This window comes from Engystomops pustulosus, chromosome 7 (assembly GCF_040894005.1).
Source record: "Engystomops pustulosus chromosome 7, aEngPut4.maternal, whole genome shotgun sequence".
Taxonomy (NCBI): Eukaryota; Metazoa; Chordata; class Amphibia; order Anura; family Leptodactylidae; genus Engystomops; species Engystomops pustulosus.
In genome coordinates this window covers 29,539,953-29,553,019 of record NC_092417.1, presented here as the reverse complement: position 1 = coordinate 29,553,019, position 13,067 = coordinate 29,539,953, and the positions used below count along the sequence as shown (strand labels likewise).

The following is a 13,067-nucleotide window of genomic DNA, read 5'->3' as shown; positions in this document are numbered from 1 at the left end:
ACTGCTGCCCCAGATGACAAATCACTTACATATCAAGTGGGTATCTAAGTATCATGAGGGTGATTTATGTCTGGCACACAGCAATGAAGAGTAAATGCGTTTTTGATACATCTCCATAGACTTGTATGGTGTGTTTTTCATGCGCGAGACTTACAAAAGTAGAGCTTGCTGAGATTTGAACGCATGTTAAAAAAACTTGCGTGTTTGCGTGAAGAAAAATGTCTTAAGTCTGAAAGTCTGAAAAAGACTGTTGATTACAATGGATCAGAGTGCAATGCAAGTTCTGCATGTCAAAAGCACACTCAGAACACACACAGACCTTAAAGGGGTTATCCGGGTTTTAAAAATTTCTTATGGCCGGGCTGGGGAGGGCTAGTTAAACATAATGAACATGTACTTACCTCCTCCAGCGCCGTGGATGTCCCGCGTGCCGTGGTCCCTTTGATCCGTGCCCCTGTTTGTTTACAGGGGCACGAAAGCCGCGCGCAGGGAGCTTCCGGTCCGCGATGTGGCCGGCTCCTTCCATCTGTCCCTATCTCTCAGCGTTGTAAGCGCTGGGAGATGGTGTCAGATGGGAGCTTCCGGGCGGCCTTGTAATGATACCGGCGCACAGAGGAAACCGGCCGCGGCGCGGGACATCGGCAGCGCCAGACGAGGTAAGTACATGTTTATTATTTTTAAATAGCCCTCCCCAGCCCGGGCCTCAGTAATTTTTAAAACCCGGATAACCCCTTTAAACTTCAGTTTATGGACAAGGACTGAAGCCTGTAGCCTCTAGTGGACAGTAAGGTCCTGTGCATACAAGGTCAATCGTTCCTTATGCTGCAGCGCCCTCTAGTGCACTCACTTGTTGATACAGCAGCTTCTTTTCAGGTCTGTATTGTAGTGTTCTGAGGCATTTAATAATAATAATAATAATTCCTTTATTTATATAGCGACAACATATTCTGCAGCGCTGCACAGAGCTTACCAAATCAGTTGAAAAAGAAACTTGTTGCATTGGATCTGCCTCCGTATAACACTACGCTGATCAAAGGTCTTTGTGTGAAAAGTTCTTAATCACCCAAAATACAGAGGGACATCATTGTGATCCTGTCACTGCCCTGGATATCAGGTTGGTGACAGCATGTGGGACTAAATGGTGATGACAGGGATGACAGGCTCCCTTTAACCCCTGGTGCTTGCACAGGCTCAGAAGCTAGATCTGTGCTATTACAAGATGAGCCACCCATATACAAACAGCCAGGCCCATGCTGCAGCAGCCATGACAGTGTAAACACAGATCGTCACTAGTTGAAGGAAATCTAGCATAAAAAAAAAACATGAATCACCGTGACTGTGACAACGTCTATAATTATGCTAATATGTCAGAAGGGCTTCTAGGGGTGTTACCAGAGCCCCTCTGTGCTGTAGCTTTACAGGCTGTTACACTGTATCCGCCTTCCCCTTCAATACTTCTCCCTCCCTCCACCTCATGGGAAGGACTAAGTGCTCTTGCACAATGTAACAGCCTGAAAATTTTCAGCAACCTGCCCCGTGCCCTTGAGGCATATTAGCATAATTTTAAAAGATGATTTCTTATTCTATGTGTATGAATTTGGTGGTTTGTTTGGGTGGTCTTGTCCCCCTAGAAGGCTTGGGCCCCGGGCTAAAGCCCAATCCACTATTGTCCCTTCTGATGTTATTGGGAGCGCCAACCCTTCCCTAAAAGGCAGCGTGCATGGCTGCAGTAATTTACCAGACATTTACCACCATTGGTGCCAGCACTGATCACGGGTGTTACTGGTGGGATACAACAGGTTTTTAAAATTCAAGTTTTCCTTCATTTTAATGGGTCCACTTATTACTACAGGGCAGCTCCAAGGGCACTCAGCAACCTCCTAAATTTATCATTAAAATCACATTTTATTAATTTGTAGGGGACATTTTCCCATTATCCATTCTAAAAGGGCTTCGGCATTGCTATAATTAAAGGGTAAAGCCACAGCAAGAAGTGTATCTGTGACTACCAGTGACTAAACGGCTTCTTGCGCTTCTCCATAGCGCATGCGCGGGACACCTTAGGGCGCAGGCGCGCTGGAGCCCGCAGGAAGTGGAGGGCGCCGGCTCACGTGACCAGGTCCTGCCCAGTCACATGACTCAGGGAGCACCGATCTGCTGGTGGTCGCAGACATGTCGTCCGAGCAGTTTGAGAGGCTGCACGATCTGTTCACAGAGCAGTATGAGCAGCTGCAGAGGACGGCGCAGAGGCTGGAGAGCTGCCGTGGAGGTGATGGCTGTGTGTAGCAGAGCTAAGGGGGTCCTCCTATGGTGTTTCTCCATACTACTGCTGTGTTATCGTACAGACCACCACTCCATGAGGACATGTGGGGGGTTTAGTGCCCCCCACCCCCTGTCAGGATCCCTTTAATAAGATCAGAGCACGATACTTGTCCTCTGTCCCCCAGCATGTATACCCCTAGTACCCCTCACATTTCCTGGGAAATAACAATTCTGGGTCTGTTCCTCTGTTATTCCTACTGGCAATTCATGTGGAGTCACTAACTGTGTCCTTTCCTGTGTTTCCCTACACCATTATCCCCCCTGCACAGGGACGTGTCCGGTTCTCTAGCTGCAAACAATGCATCCGGGGTCAGATTTTGGGGTCCATATGTCATCAGTTGCCGCAAACACGGGCAGGAATCGGAGCTACTTGATTTTCTACAACCTCCATAAACCTCTAGTCTCAGCGCTCTGGAGTGCGTCCTATATTTTCCTCGGCGCTCTGGGGTGCGTCCTATATTTTCCTAGGCGCTCTGGGGTGCGTCCTAGATTTTCCTCGGTGCTCTGGGGTGTGTCTAATAGTTTCCTCGGCGCTCTGGGGTGCGTCCTATATTTTCCTCAGCACTCTGGGGTGCGTCCTATATTTTCCTCAGCACTCTGGGGTGCGTCCTATATTTTCCTTGGCGCTCTGGGGTGTGTCTAATAGTTTCCTCGGCGCTCTGGGGTGCGTCCTATATTTTCCTCGGCGCTCTGGGGTGCGTCCTATATTTTCCTCGGCGCTCTGGGGTGCGTCCTATATTTTCTTTGGCGCTCTGGGGTGCGTCCTATATTTTCTTTGGCGCTCTGGGGTGCGTCCTATATTTTCTTTGGCGCTCTGGGGTGCGTCCTATATTTTCTTTGGCGCTCTGGGGTGCGTCCTATATTTTCTTTGGCGCTCTGGGGTGCGTCCTATATTTTCTTTGGCGCTCTGGGGTGCGTCCTATATTTTCTTTGGCGCTCTGGGGTGCGTCCTATATTCTCCTCGGCGCTCTGGGGTGCGTCCTATATTTTCCTCGGCGCTCTGGGGTGCGTCCTATATTTTCCTCTGCGCTCTGGGGTGCGTCCTATATTTTCCTCGGCGCTCTGGGGTGCGTCCTATATTTTCCTCGGCGCTCTGGGGTGCGTCCTATATTTTCCTCGGCGCTCTGGGGTGCGTCCTATATTTTCTTTGGCGCTCTGGGGTGCGTCCTATATTTTCTTTGGCGCTCTGGGGTGCGTCCTATATTTTCTTTGGCGCTCTGGGGTGCGTCCTATATTTTCTTTGGCGCTCTGGGGTGCGTCCTATATTTTCTTTGGCGCTCTGGGGTGCGTCCTATATTTTCTTTGGCGCTCTGGGGTGCGTCCTATATTCTCCTCGGCGCTCTGGGGTGCGTCCTATATTTTCCTCGGCGCTCTGGGGTGCGTCCTATATTTTCCTCTGCGCTCTGGGGTGCGTCCTATATTTTCCTCGGCGCTCTGGGGTGCGTCCTATATTTTCCTCGGCGCTCTGGGGTGCGTCCTATATTTTCCTCGGCGCTCTGGGGAGCGTCCTATATTTTCCTCGGCGCTCTGGGGTGCGTCCTATATTTTCTTTGGCGCTCTGGGGTGCGTCCTATATTTTCTTTGGCGCTCTGGGGTGCGTCCTATATTTTCTTTGGCGCTCTGGGGTGCGTCCTATATTTTCTTTGGCGCTCTGGGGTGCGTCCTATATTTTCCTCGGCGCTCTGGGGTGCGTCCTATATTTTCCTCGGCGCTCTGGGGTGCGTCCTATATTTTCCTCGGCGCTCTGGGGTGCGTCCTATATTTTCCTCGGCGCTCTGGGGTGCGTCCTATATTTTCTTTGGCGCTCTGGGGTGCGTCCTATATTTTCCTCGGCGCTCTGGGGTGCGTCCTATATTTTCCTCGGCGCTCTGGGGTGCGTCCTATATTTTCCTCGGCGCTCTGGGGTGCGTCCTATATTTTCCTCGGCGCTCTGGGGTGCGTCCTATATTTTCCTCGGCGCTCTGGGGTGCGTCCTATATTTTCCTCGGCGCTCTGGGGTGCGTCCTATATTTTCCTCGGCGCTCTGGGGTGTGTCCTATATTTTCTTTGGCGCTCTGGGGTGCGTCCTATATTTTCTTTGGCGCTCTGGGGTGTGTCTTATAGTTTCCTCAGAGCTTTGGGGTGCATCCTATTGTGTCCTCAGCACTCTGTGGTGCATCCTCTAGTCTCAGCACTCTTAGGTGCATCCTATATTCTCTTCGGCGCTCTGAGCTGCGTCCTATATTCTCCTCAGCGCTCTGGGGTGCATCCTATTGTGTCCTCGTCCAAGTGTCGTGACATCACCCGGCTCTTGGGAGTCACCGGCTCTGTGTCCCCGCACCCCAGACACATTTACTTTTGCGCAAAAACATTTTTTTTAAAGGTTTTGAAGCTAATCAAGGTTTTATCCCTTATCAGTAAAACTGAACCGAACAGTAAGAGGCTCTGGTTAAAGTTCTCACTGCACAGGTGGTAGATTTGCAATAAGGACTGGGCTATAACCTGCACCGTGACAGGGTGACACAGGCCTCTGTGGGGGCCATGATCCGTCCACAAATTTTGCTGCCTAAAAACAGGAACATGTGGGCCAAAACAACTTTCATGTACGCGTAGATTTAGGCTGGATCAGATTGTGTAAGAAAACCCCTCTCAAGGTGCAAACTTTATCCAATACTCCACTTTCCGGGAGGAATAATGGAGGAACAGCGTAAAGGCCTAAGCAGATATTCTCCAGAATTGTAATTTCATACAGAATGATGTTTACTAAAATGGATATTACATAGTAAATAGGAGCACAAACCAATGAATGGTAATTCGGGGAGGTGTGTGCTCATCTCTAGTGGATTCTAATGACATCTGCTCTGTGCGTCCAAAGTACATCATCTTCTTCTTTTTATGTATCTGTCCATTGAACGTCTTGACGGGATATTTAGGACCACCCTATTAGGGGATGCACACATTTCCCACGTGTCTGTGTTGGGAGGAAGAATCTGAAGCTTATGGTCAGATGTTGAAATCATTTTCCGCACCTAAATGTGATCTGTGTTTGTTTTATAGAACAACATAAAAGTTTACTCCGAGAATTCGACAATAGGCATCGAGAAGCCAACGAGACGGTAAATATCATATAATCATCTCCACGGTAACATTGTAGTAGTAGTATACATACACCATGCTGAGCCTTCTTGTTACTTTCTTTCCAGGAAATCTACCGTCAAAATTCATCATGATAAACCAGGGACATTACTCATAGATCCCGGCACCCGGCAACGCTGTGCTGGAGCACTTCCCCCTCCCTCTGTGTGATATCACAGCAGTCAGATGGAGGGGAGAAGTGCCAAGGGAGCAGTGGGATAGGTGAGACAGTGTAACAGCCTGTGAAGCTACAGCATAAAATGCCTCCTAGGCCTAGAAGGAGGCAATGGATAAGAAATATAAGAAGATTTCCGCAGTCACGGTTCCTAGATCTATGGGTAATGTCCCTGGTTTATCATGTTTGATTGTGATGGTAGATTTCCTTTAAGCTGCACGTGTTCCATCTAGATGGGACTGTCTACACTAATAAACCTTTGGGGGTGAAGTTTGTGTAGATGTGGCCAAATGCTCATTATTACAACAAGCTCTGATATTCACATGCACCCTCAGTCCAGCTGCTTGTGCACTGTGGGAATGGGGAGAAAGCAATGACCAGACTCCCCTTGTAGGGGATGATTTTTCCCAAGAACAAAAGGAATCGGCGATTAAACTCCCACATCCTAATACTTAAAGGGGTTATTCAGTGTCAGGAAATAATTGATATTGTTTGTGTAATGGACAGTTATACAATTTACCAATACGCTTTCTGTATCAATTACTTATGGTTTTCTAGATCTCTGCTTGCTGTCATTCATCAGGAAGCTTCATTGTTTATTTCCTGTCTTAGAAACCAGTCCCTGGTCATCTGATGTCACACAGGTGCATGACTCGTTATATCCCTGGTCATGTGAAATCACACAGGTGCACTGCTCATTATATCTCTGGTCATGTGATATCACACAGGTGCACGGATCGTTATATCCCTGGTCATGTGATGTCACACAGGTGTGCGGCTCGTTAGAGCAATCAGTGCCGTGCACTTGTGTGAAATCACATGACCAGGGATATAATGAGCAGTGCACCTGTGTGATTTCACATGACCAGGGACATAACGAGCTATGCACCTGTGTGACATCACATGACTAGGGGTATAATTAGTTGTGTACCTGTGCGATTTCACATGACCAGGGATGTAACAAGCCGCGCACCTGTTTGACATCACATGACCTGGGATGTAACAAGCAGCGCACCTGTTTGACATCACATGACCTGGGATGTAACAAGCCGTGCACCTGCGTGACATCACATGACCAGGTATATAACAAACAGTGCACCTGTGTGACTTCACATGACCAGGGACCGGTGTTTATACACTGGAGGTAAACAGTGAAGTTTTCTATAGGATAGCAGCAAGCAGAGATCTACAAAACTGGGAGGAATAGATCCACAAAGTATGATGGAAGTTGCAGAACTTTTCATTACACAAACAGTATAAATTATTTGCTGAACATGGACAATCCCTTTAATGTCCCCCAACATCTGACATTAGTGTCATACACATTAAATAGTTGACCATATAGGGCCCCATAGATCAGTTGTTTAAAGGAAACCTACCACATGATATGGTAGGTGTAAGATGGAAATACCGAGCACCAGGTCAGGGTGAGCTGCTGCCGGAGCTTACTTTTGTCAGTGTCCTAAACCGCTGCATCGCGGTTTAAAACACTTTTTAATCTTTATGGCCGAAGCTGCTTCGGCGCACCAAGCGTGCGGCTCTCCTTCACTTCCTATGTAGGCGCGCGCACGGTCGCTTGGCGATCTCTGTCAGCTCCATGCACGGCCGTCTGCTCCATTGCTCTTATGGAACGACCAGGGGTCGGTTGCACCCCTCATTTTTGCTATCCCGTGTATAGGGCCTAACTTGTCTTCGTGGGAAAACCCCTTTAATGGGACAGAGCCGCAATACCGTGTTCGGCTGCTATGCGATGTACTGTTAGAAATGTTACTCCACCAAAGAAAGATTATAAAGACGTACAACGCTATATCTGAGGACTACAGGTAAAGTAATTCAGTGTATGAATACTATGAATATTTGTATATTTTAGCTGTTACAGATGGATGTAGAGCTGAAAAGTGCCCCGCGGTCCTTCCAGAACCAAATGACGAGTAAGATGCGCACATACAGGAAGGTCCTGACAGATCTGCAGCGAGAAGCCAGGAATACGAATGGTGGATTCACAGCAGGGGACAGCAGGAGGGACTTCTACACGGTGGAGAACGAGCACAGGGTGAGTTCTGTTATAGAGGAGGCACTGATGCTGATCCCTATGCTACGTACAGCTACACCCCCCTCCTCTCTGCCATTTTTCAGGCTTTGATGTAAAACTAGAATTTTCCTATTCACTTACATTCAGTAGGTTGCAGGCAATACTACGGAACCGGAAAGAGTATTAGGAGGCAGAACTTTCTATTCCAAAGTAATGAAGCCTCACACGGAATATTTATTCATCATACACATCCCTAAGATGTATTATCCATGCTAGATCAGTGGGGGATTGATCATAGGGCATAATAGTTCCCCATCAAGACCATCAATAATGGTCCCCTCCTAGCCACGGGCCAGTGCCTGAGGACCAGGGGTCCACAGCATCTTATTGGTTCTGACCATTAAAGCCCTTAACTAGCTCATCCTGATAGGAAATGATTAATTCCATGTAAAAGAGGATATAAAATAAAGCAAATAAAATATATTAAAAACTTCTAAACGAAAAATGAAAGAGAACAGAAACCCCAGAGTTCTACATTCTGAACCCACCAGAGTCCGGGATATGAAACGGAATGGAATATTCTGTGACTTGATGCCAGGAACAGCAATGACCCGGTGACTGCCTAGAGGTCAGAAGTGATTGGTACCAGTCAGGAGCAGCTGCTGACTTGTGGACCCTTCTACCAGATAATGTACAGGGAATCCCAATAGATGGCAGGAGGGGTTCCGGTGTGGCTCACAGGCCACAAGCCAATACCAGAAGTCCCCCCTGAGTATAGGGGATAACATCCAAACATGGTACATCCCCTTTAAGTTGTAATACCATACACAGCCACAGGTAAAAGTGGCGCTGTTTCATAGTAGAGATATCAAGTTTTTAGTTTTTCTATGATTTCGGACACTTTAAAATCCAAAATCTCTTTAGACTTGGCAACTGCACATTATCCCTAACAAGTCAGCAGCAGCTCCCAAATTATAATCCGGCTCCTGGCTGATAGCAATCACTCCTCACCTCTAGGCAGTTTTATATTCCGGACTTTGGGAAACTCTGTTAGAACTTTTTGATACATTTTATTTGCTGATCATCGATTGTACATACACGTGGCTCCTCTTTTACATGGAAGTTCCCATTTAGGTATCAGGATGAGCTAGTAAAGAGTTACACTGGTCAGAAGTGATGAGATGCTGTGGACCCTTAGTCCTCAGGCACTATCCCCAGGCCAGGAGGGGTCCATGCTTGTTGGTATTGATGGGGTCACTGAGCTATTATGCCCAATGATCGGACCCCCTCTGATCTAGCGAGGATCATACACCTCAGGGATGCGTCATTATTAGATTTCACTTTTACAAAAACCTTTTGTGTGATGCTTTATTACTTTGGAATAGAAAGTTCTGCCTTCTAATCGTTGTTTTGTCTGCATCCTACTGAATGTAAGTGAATAGGATTCTAGTTTTTTCATCAGAGCATGAAAACAAGTGTGACCTCATTCTGCAGAGAGGAGGGGGTTGTAGCTGTACATAGCGTAGGGATTAATGCAGGGAATGGCAGCTTTCATATTGCAGCCTTCCAGCCAAATATCTGTTCTTTCTCCTGGTAGTAATGGCCATCTGATACATAACAGTGCAGAGATTATTCTCCATTACTCATCAGTAGCTTCTGTTCTGTTATCTGGAAGCACCATATGACACCACTGTCACTCCCTATACCCTACAGCCTCCTCTATTCATGTCTGTGAGCATCGCTGACTACAGCCACTACATACTATATACTAGGCCTCGCATTATGACTGCCTATAGTATGTAATATTGCATCTTATCCTACAGGCCACATTGAACCCACAAAGATCTCTGCTCCTTCAAGGCCACGAGAGCTTGAACAGAACTACGGACAGTATCGCCAGATCCCACCGCATGGCCGCCGAAACAGACGCCATCGGCCAGAATATAGTGGAAGAACTGGGGGGACAGAGGGAGCAGCTGGAACGGACAAAGGATCGGGTAAGAACGTGTTGCCCCAAAATGCATCCAGTCACGAAACATTTCTTCAATTTGTCTTGTGGACACCCCTGGTGCAGCAAGATAGATGGTGATTTAAAGACATAGTTGCTAAAAGTTGAATTGGTGGAGAAGCAGTTATACTCGATCTACCCCAAGCCGTTTCCAGAATACCCTTTTAACCTCTTAATGACCAGCGTATCAACTTTTTTTATGGCTGTCATTAAGAGAACTTCTTCTAGTGCAACGCCTTTCTACAGCGCCACGTTGGAAGCAGTTTGCAGGACATTATGTCCTGCTGGTCCCGGGCTGGCCGCTGGTACCACACTGTAGTCCATATTGGACCATTGTGGTTAAACACCTTGAATCAGAAAAGCTTAGATCCCAGGTTTTTAACCCCTTAGTCACTGCAGTGTTTAAGCGGGTGCGGAGGGAGCCTGCTTCCTCTGTAACCCATTGGCACCCCACATCAATGTTCGCAGGGTGATGATGATGTCACACTAGCCAAATAGATGCCAGTCCGAGACATATAATGCACTTTACTAATCATGTATACTTGTGTGCATAAAACATCAAATGATCTCATGTCAGTGTCACTTTGTGGGGTAAAAAAATTAAGTTTAAAAAAAAAAAAACACCAACACAGAAATATTGCCGACCCCTTTTATATAAAAAAAGAACAATCGCACACATTTTATGCCTCCACATCCAACTACAAAACTATAATAGTATTTATAATAATATACTACTAAATAAACAAAAAGACAATGTCCAGACTGACAATTTTTTGGTGTAATGGATAAGATATATATTTTTTAATCTGTGTACAGATCAAAACTACCGGTGTTTTCACAAAAAAAATAATAAGCCCCCACAGAGCCAAAGTGAGAAATTTCAAACGCTATGGGGTTTGGAAGGTGACTGCCCCCCCCCCCCCCCCCCAAAAAAAAAAAAAATTTTTTAATTTTCATTTAAAAAAACAATGTCAGATTTACATTTTTTTTAATATGCTGCTTAGGAAGGGTTAATACAAGTTCACCAGTAACCCAAATTTCTGCTATTAAAAAATAAATTTTGACCCGAAATGAGAAAGAATAAGAAAAATAAAAAAGTTAGAACTTCTAGAATGAATTGACGGAAAAAAATTTAAAAATGGCCTCTTCATTAATGTGGTAACCGGTTGTGGAGATGAGAGGGGTAACATTGGTTGTATTTTTGTGGTTATTTATGTGATCTTTCTGTGTTATCTATTTTTTTTGTTTTTGCAGCTGATAAACACAGGTGAAAATTTGAGCAGAAGCAGGAAGATCCTGCGCTCCATGTCTCGGAAGTAAGTTTTCTGTGAAGATGTATAACCGGTTATGGATGTTGTGTTTTTATGATAGATCATCCATAACAGATGGGTGGTAGCACCCCATGATCATCTCCTCTGTTACCTGCATGCACAGCTCTGTATTTCTACTTTGTAGGAACCAGATGCAGTAACCTGACTTCGCCACTATAATGATAACAGCGCTGTCCTCCTGGTACAGATCTTAGGAATTGCCAAACATGAACTGCAAAAACGGCAAATCGATCCTAATGGCATCTTTTAGATCCTCTATCAGAAATGCAATTGCACTTACTGAACAGTGCCCTAAAAGGCAATTTTGTCCCAAAACACAAGGCCCTAGAGCCAAATCGATGCCCGTTGTCTGGTCTGTATTAATCAGGAGAGCAGAATAGGGGCTGAAGTGATGCTCACTTTCCCGCTTTCCCATATCTACAGCCGCCGCCTTCTGTAGAGGCTCTGGCTAGCGGCAGCGAGCACGGGGGAGCTCTGACTTGCTCTGGCTGGCGCGGGGCCGCTCTGACTAGCTCTGGCTGGCGCGGGGTCGCTCTGACTAGCTCTGGCTGGCGCTGGGGTCGCTCTGACTAGCTCTGGCTGGCGCTGGGGTCGCTCTGACTAGCTCTGGCTGGCGCTGGGGTCGCTCTGACTAGCTCTGGCTGGCGCTGGGGTCGCTCTGACTAGCTCTGGCTGGCGCTGGGGTCGCTCTGACTAGCTCTGGCTGGCGCTGGGGTCGCTCTGGCTGGCGCTGGGGTCGCTCTGACTAGCTCTGGCTGGCGCTGGGGTCGCTCTGACTAGCTCTGGCTGGCGCTGGGGTCGCTCTGACTAGCTCTGGCTGGCGCTGGGGTCGCTCTGACTAGCTCTGGCTGGCGCTGGGGTCGCTCTGACTAGCTCTGGCTGGCGCTGGGGTCGCTCTGACTAGCTCTGGCTGGCGCTGGGGTCGCTCTGACTAGCTCTGGCTGGCGCTGGGGTCGCTCTGACTAGCTCTGGCTGGCGCTGGGGTCGCTCTGACTAGCTCTGGCTGGCGCTGGGGTCGCTCTGACTAGCTCTGGCTGGCGCTGGGGCTAGCTCTGGCTGGCGCGGGGGCGCTCTGGCTAGTTCTGGCTGGCGCAGGGCGCTGTGGCTAGCTCTGGCTGGCGCGGGGGCGCTCTGGCTGGCGCGAGGGCTAGCTCTGGCTGGCGCGGGGGCGCTCTGCCTGGCGCGGGGGCTAGCTAGATTTGGTCAGAAATATAGTTTATTTTTACATGTGCTTATTCTGTAATCTCCTCTTACCTCTTGTTGTTTCATCCCAGAATCGTGACCAACAAGCTCCTGCTCTCCGTCATCATCATCCTGGAGCTGGCCATTCTCGGCGGGGTGGTCTACTACAAGTTTTTTCGTTCAAAGTGAAGGTTCTTCACTCCTCGTACGGATCCAGTGAAGGAATACTACTCACCTGTAAAGTATGACTCTGCCCATTAGAGGGTTAAGACTGTAAATATGTACAGGACCTGGAAACACAGCGCCGCCCTGCAGTATTTCTGGATCATTGCGGCAGACATCAGGACTCTTGTATCTAGGGGGGGGGATTGCTATATAAGCAATTCCTTCATACTTATGATTCAGCAAATACCTCTATAGTAGGAGTGATCTCTACTAACATGATGGGAGAGAGAGGACATGATGACATGGGGAGATATCAGATAGAATGGTTAATTCTTACCTTATAATCATCTTTCTGTTCCATAATGAATATATTTTATGTTGATCAAATACTCCATTGCTATTTATACCTCTTGTAGTCTATTAAAGACATGAATCCCCTGTGTATTCACGTAGACTTGACCCTTCTTTACATCACAGGGCAGTATCGCCTGGTACAGGGCTCCATCTACCTTGTTATCCAGTAGTTTCGACATTACGGCTCCCAAATCAAATTATTCTAATTTTTGGGTGTCTGTAAATGACTTTCCTACTGGTCTGTAACAGTGTGCCACCAACACACTGATACAGACCGTTTGCAGTGACGGTGTATAATCTCGTGATGGTGCGACAATCCTGGCCTAGATGGCAACGGCCTTTCTAGGAATAGTGGTGCGACATTTTCTTCTTAAAGGAACACTC

At 47.4% G+C, this 13,067-nt stretch overlaps 1 protein-coding gene across 1 annotated transcript; it reads left to right on the top strand.

Annotated features, from left to right (window-relative positions):
• The first annotated feature begins 2,042 nt into the window (after positions 1-2,042).
• Positions 2,043-12,773, top strand: VTI1B (vesicle transport through interaction with t-SNAREs 1B). Its single transcript, XM_072115243.1, has 6 exons — positions 2,043-2,269; positions 5,359-5,417; positions 7,482-7,664; positions 9,467-9,640; positions 10,906-10,967; positions 12,257-12,773. Exons 1-6 carry the CDS (start codon positions 2,173-2,175, stop codon positions 12,351-12,353), a joined length of 672 nt encoding a protein of 223 aa, XP_071971344.1. The 5' UTR covers positions 2,043-2,172; the 3' UTR covers positions 12,354-12,773.
• The last annotated feature ends 294 nt before the right edge of the window (positions 12,774-13,067 follow it).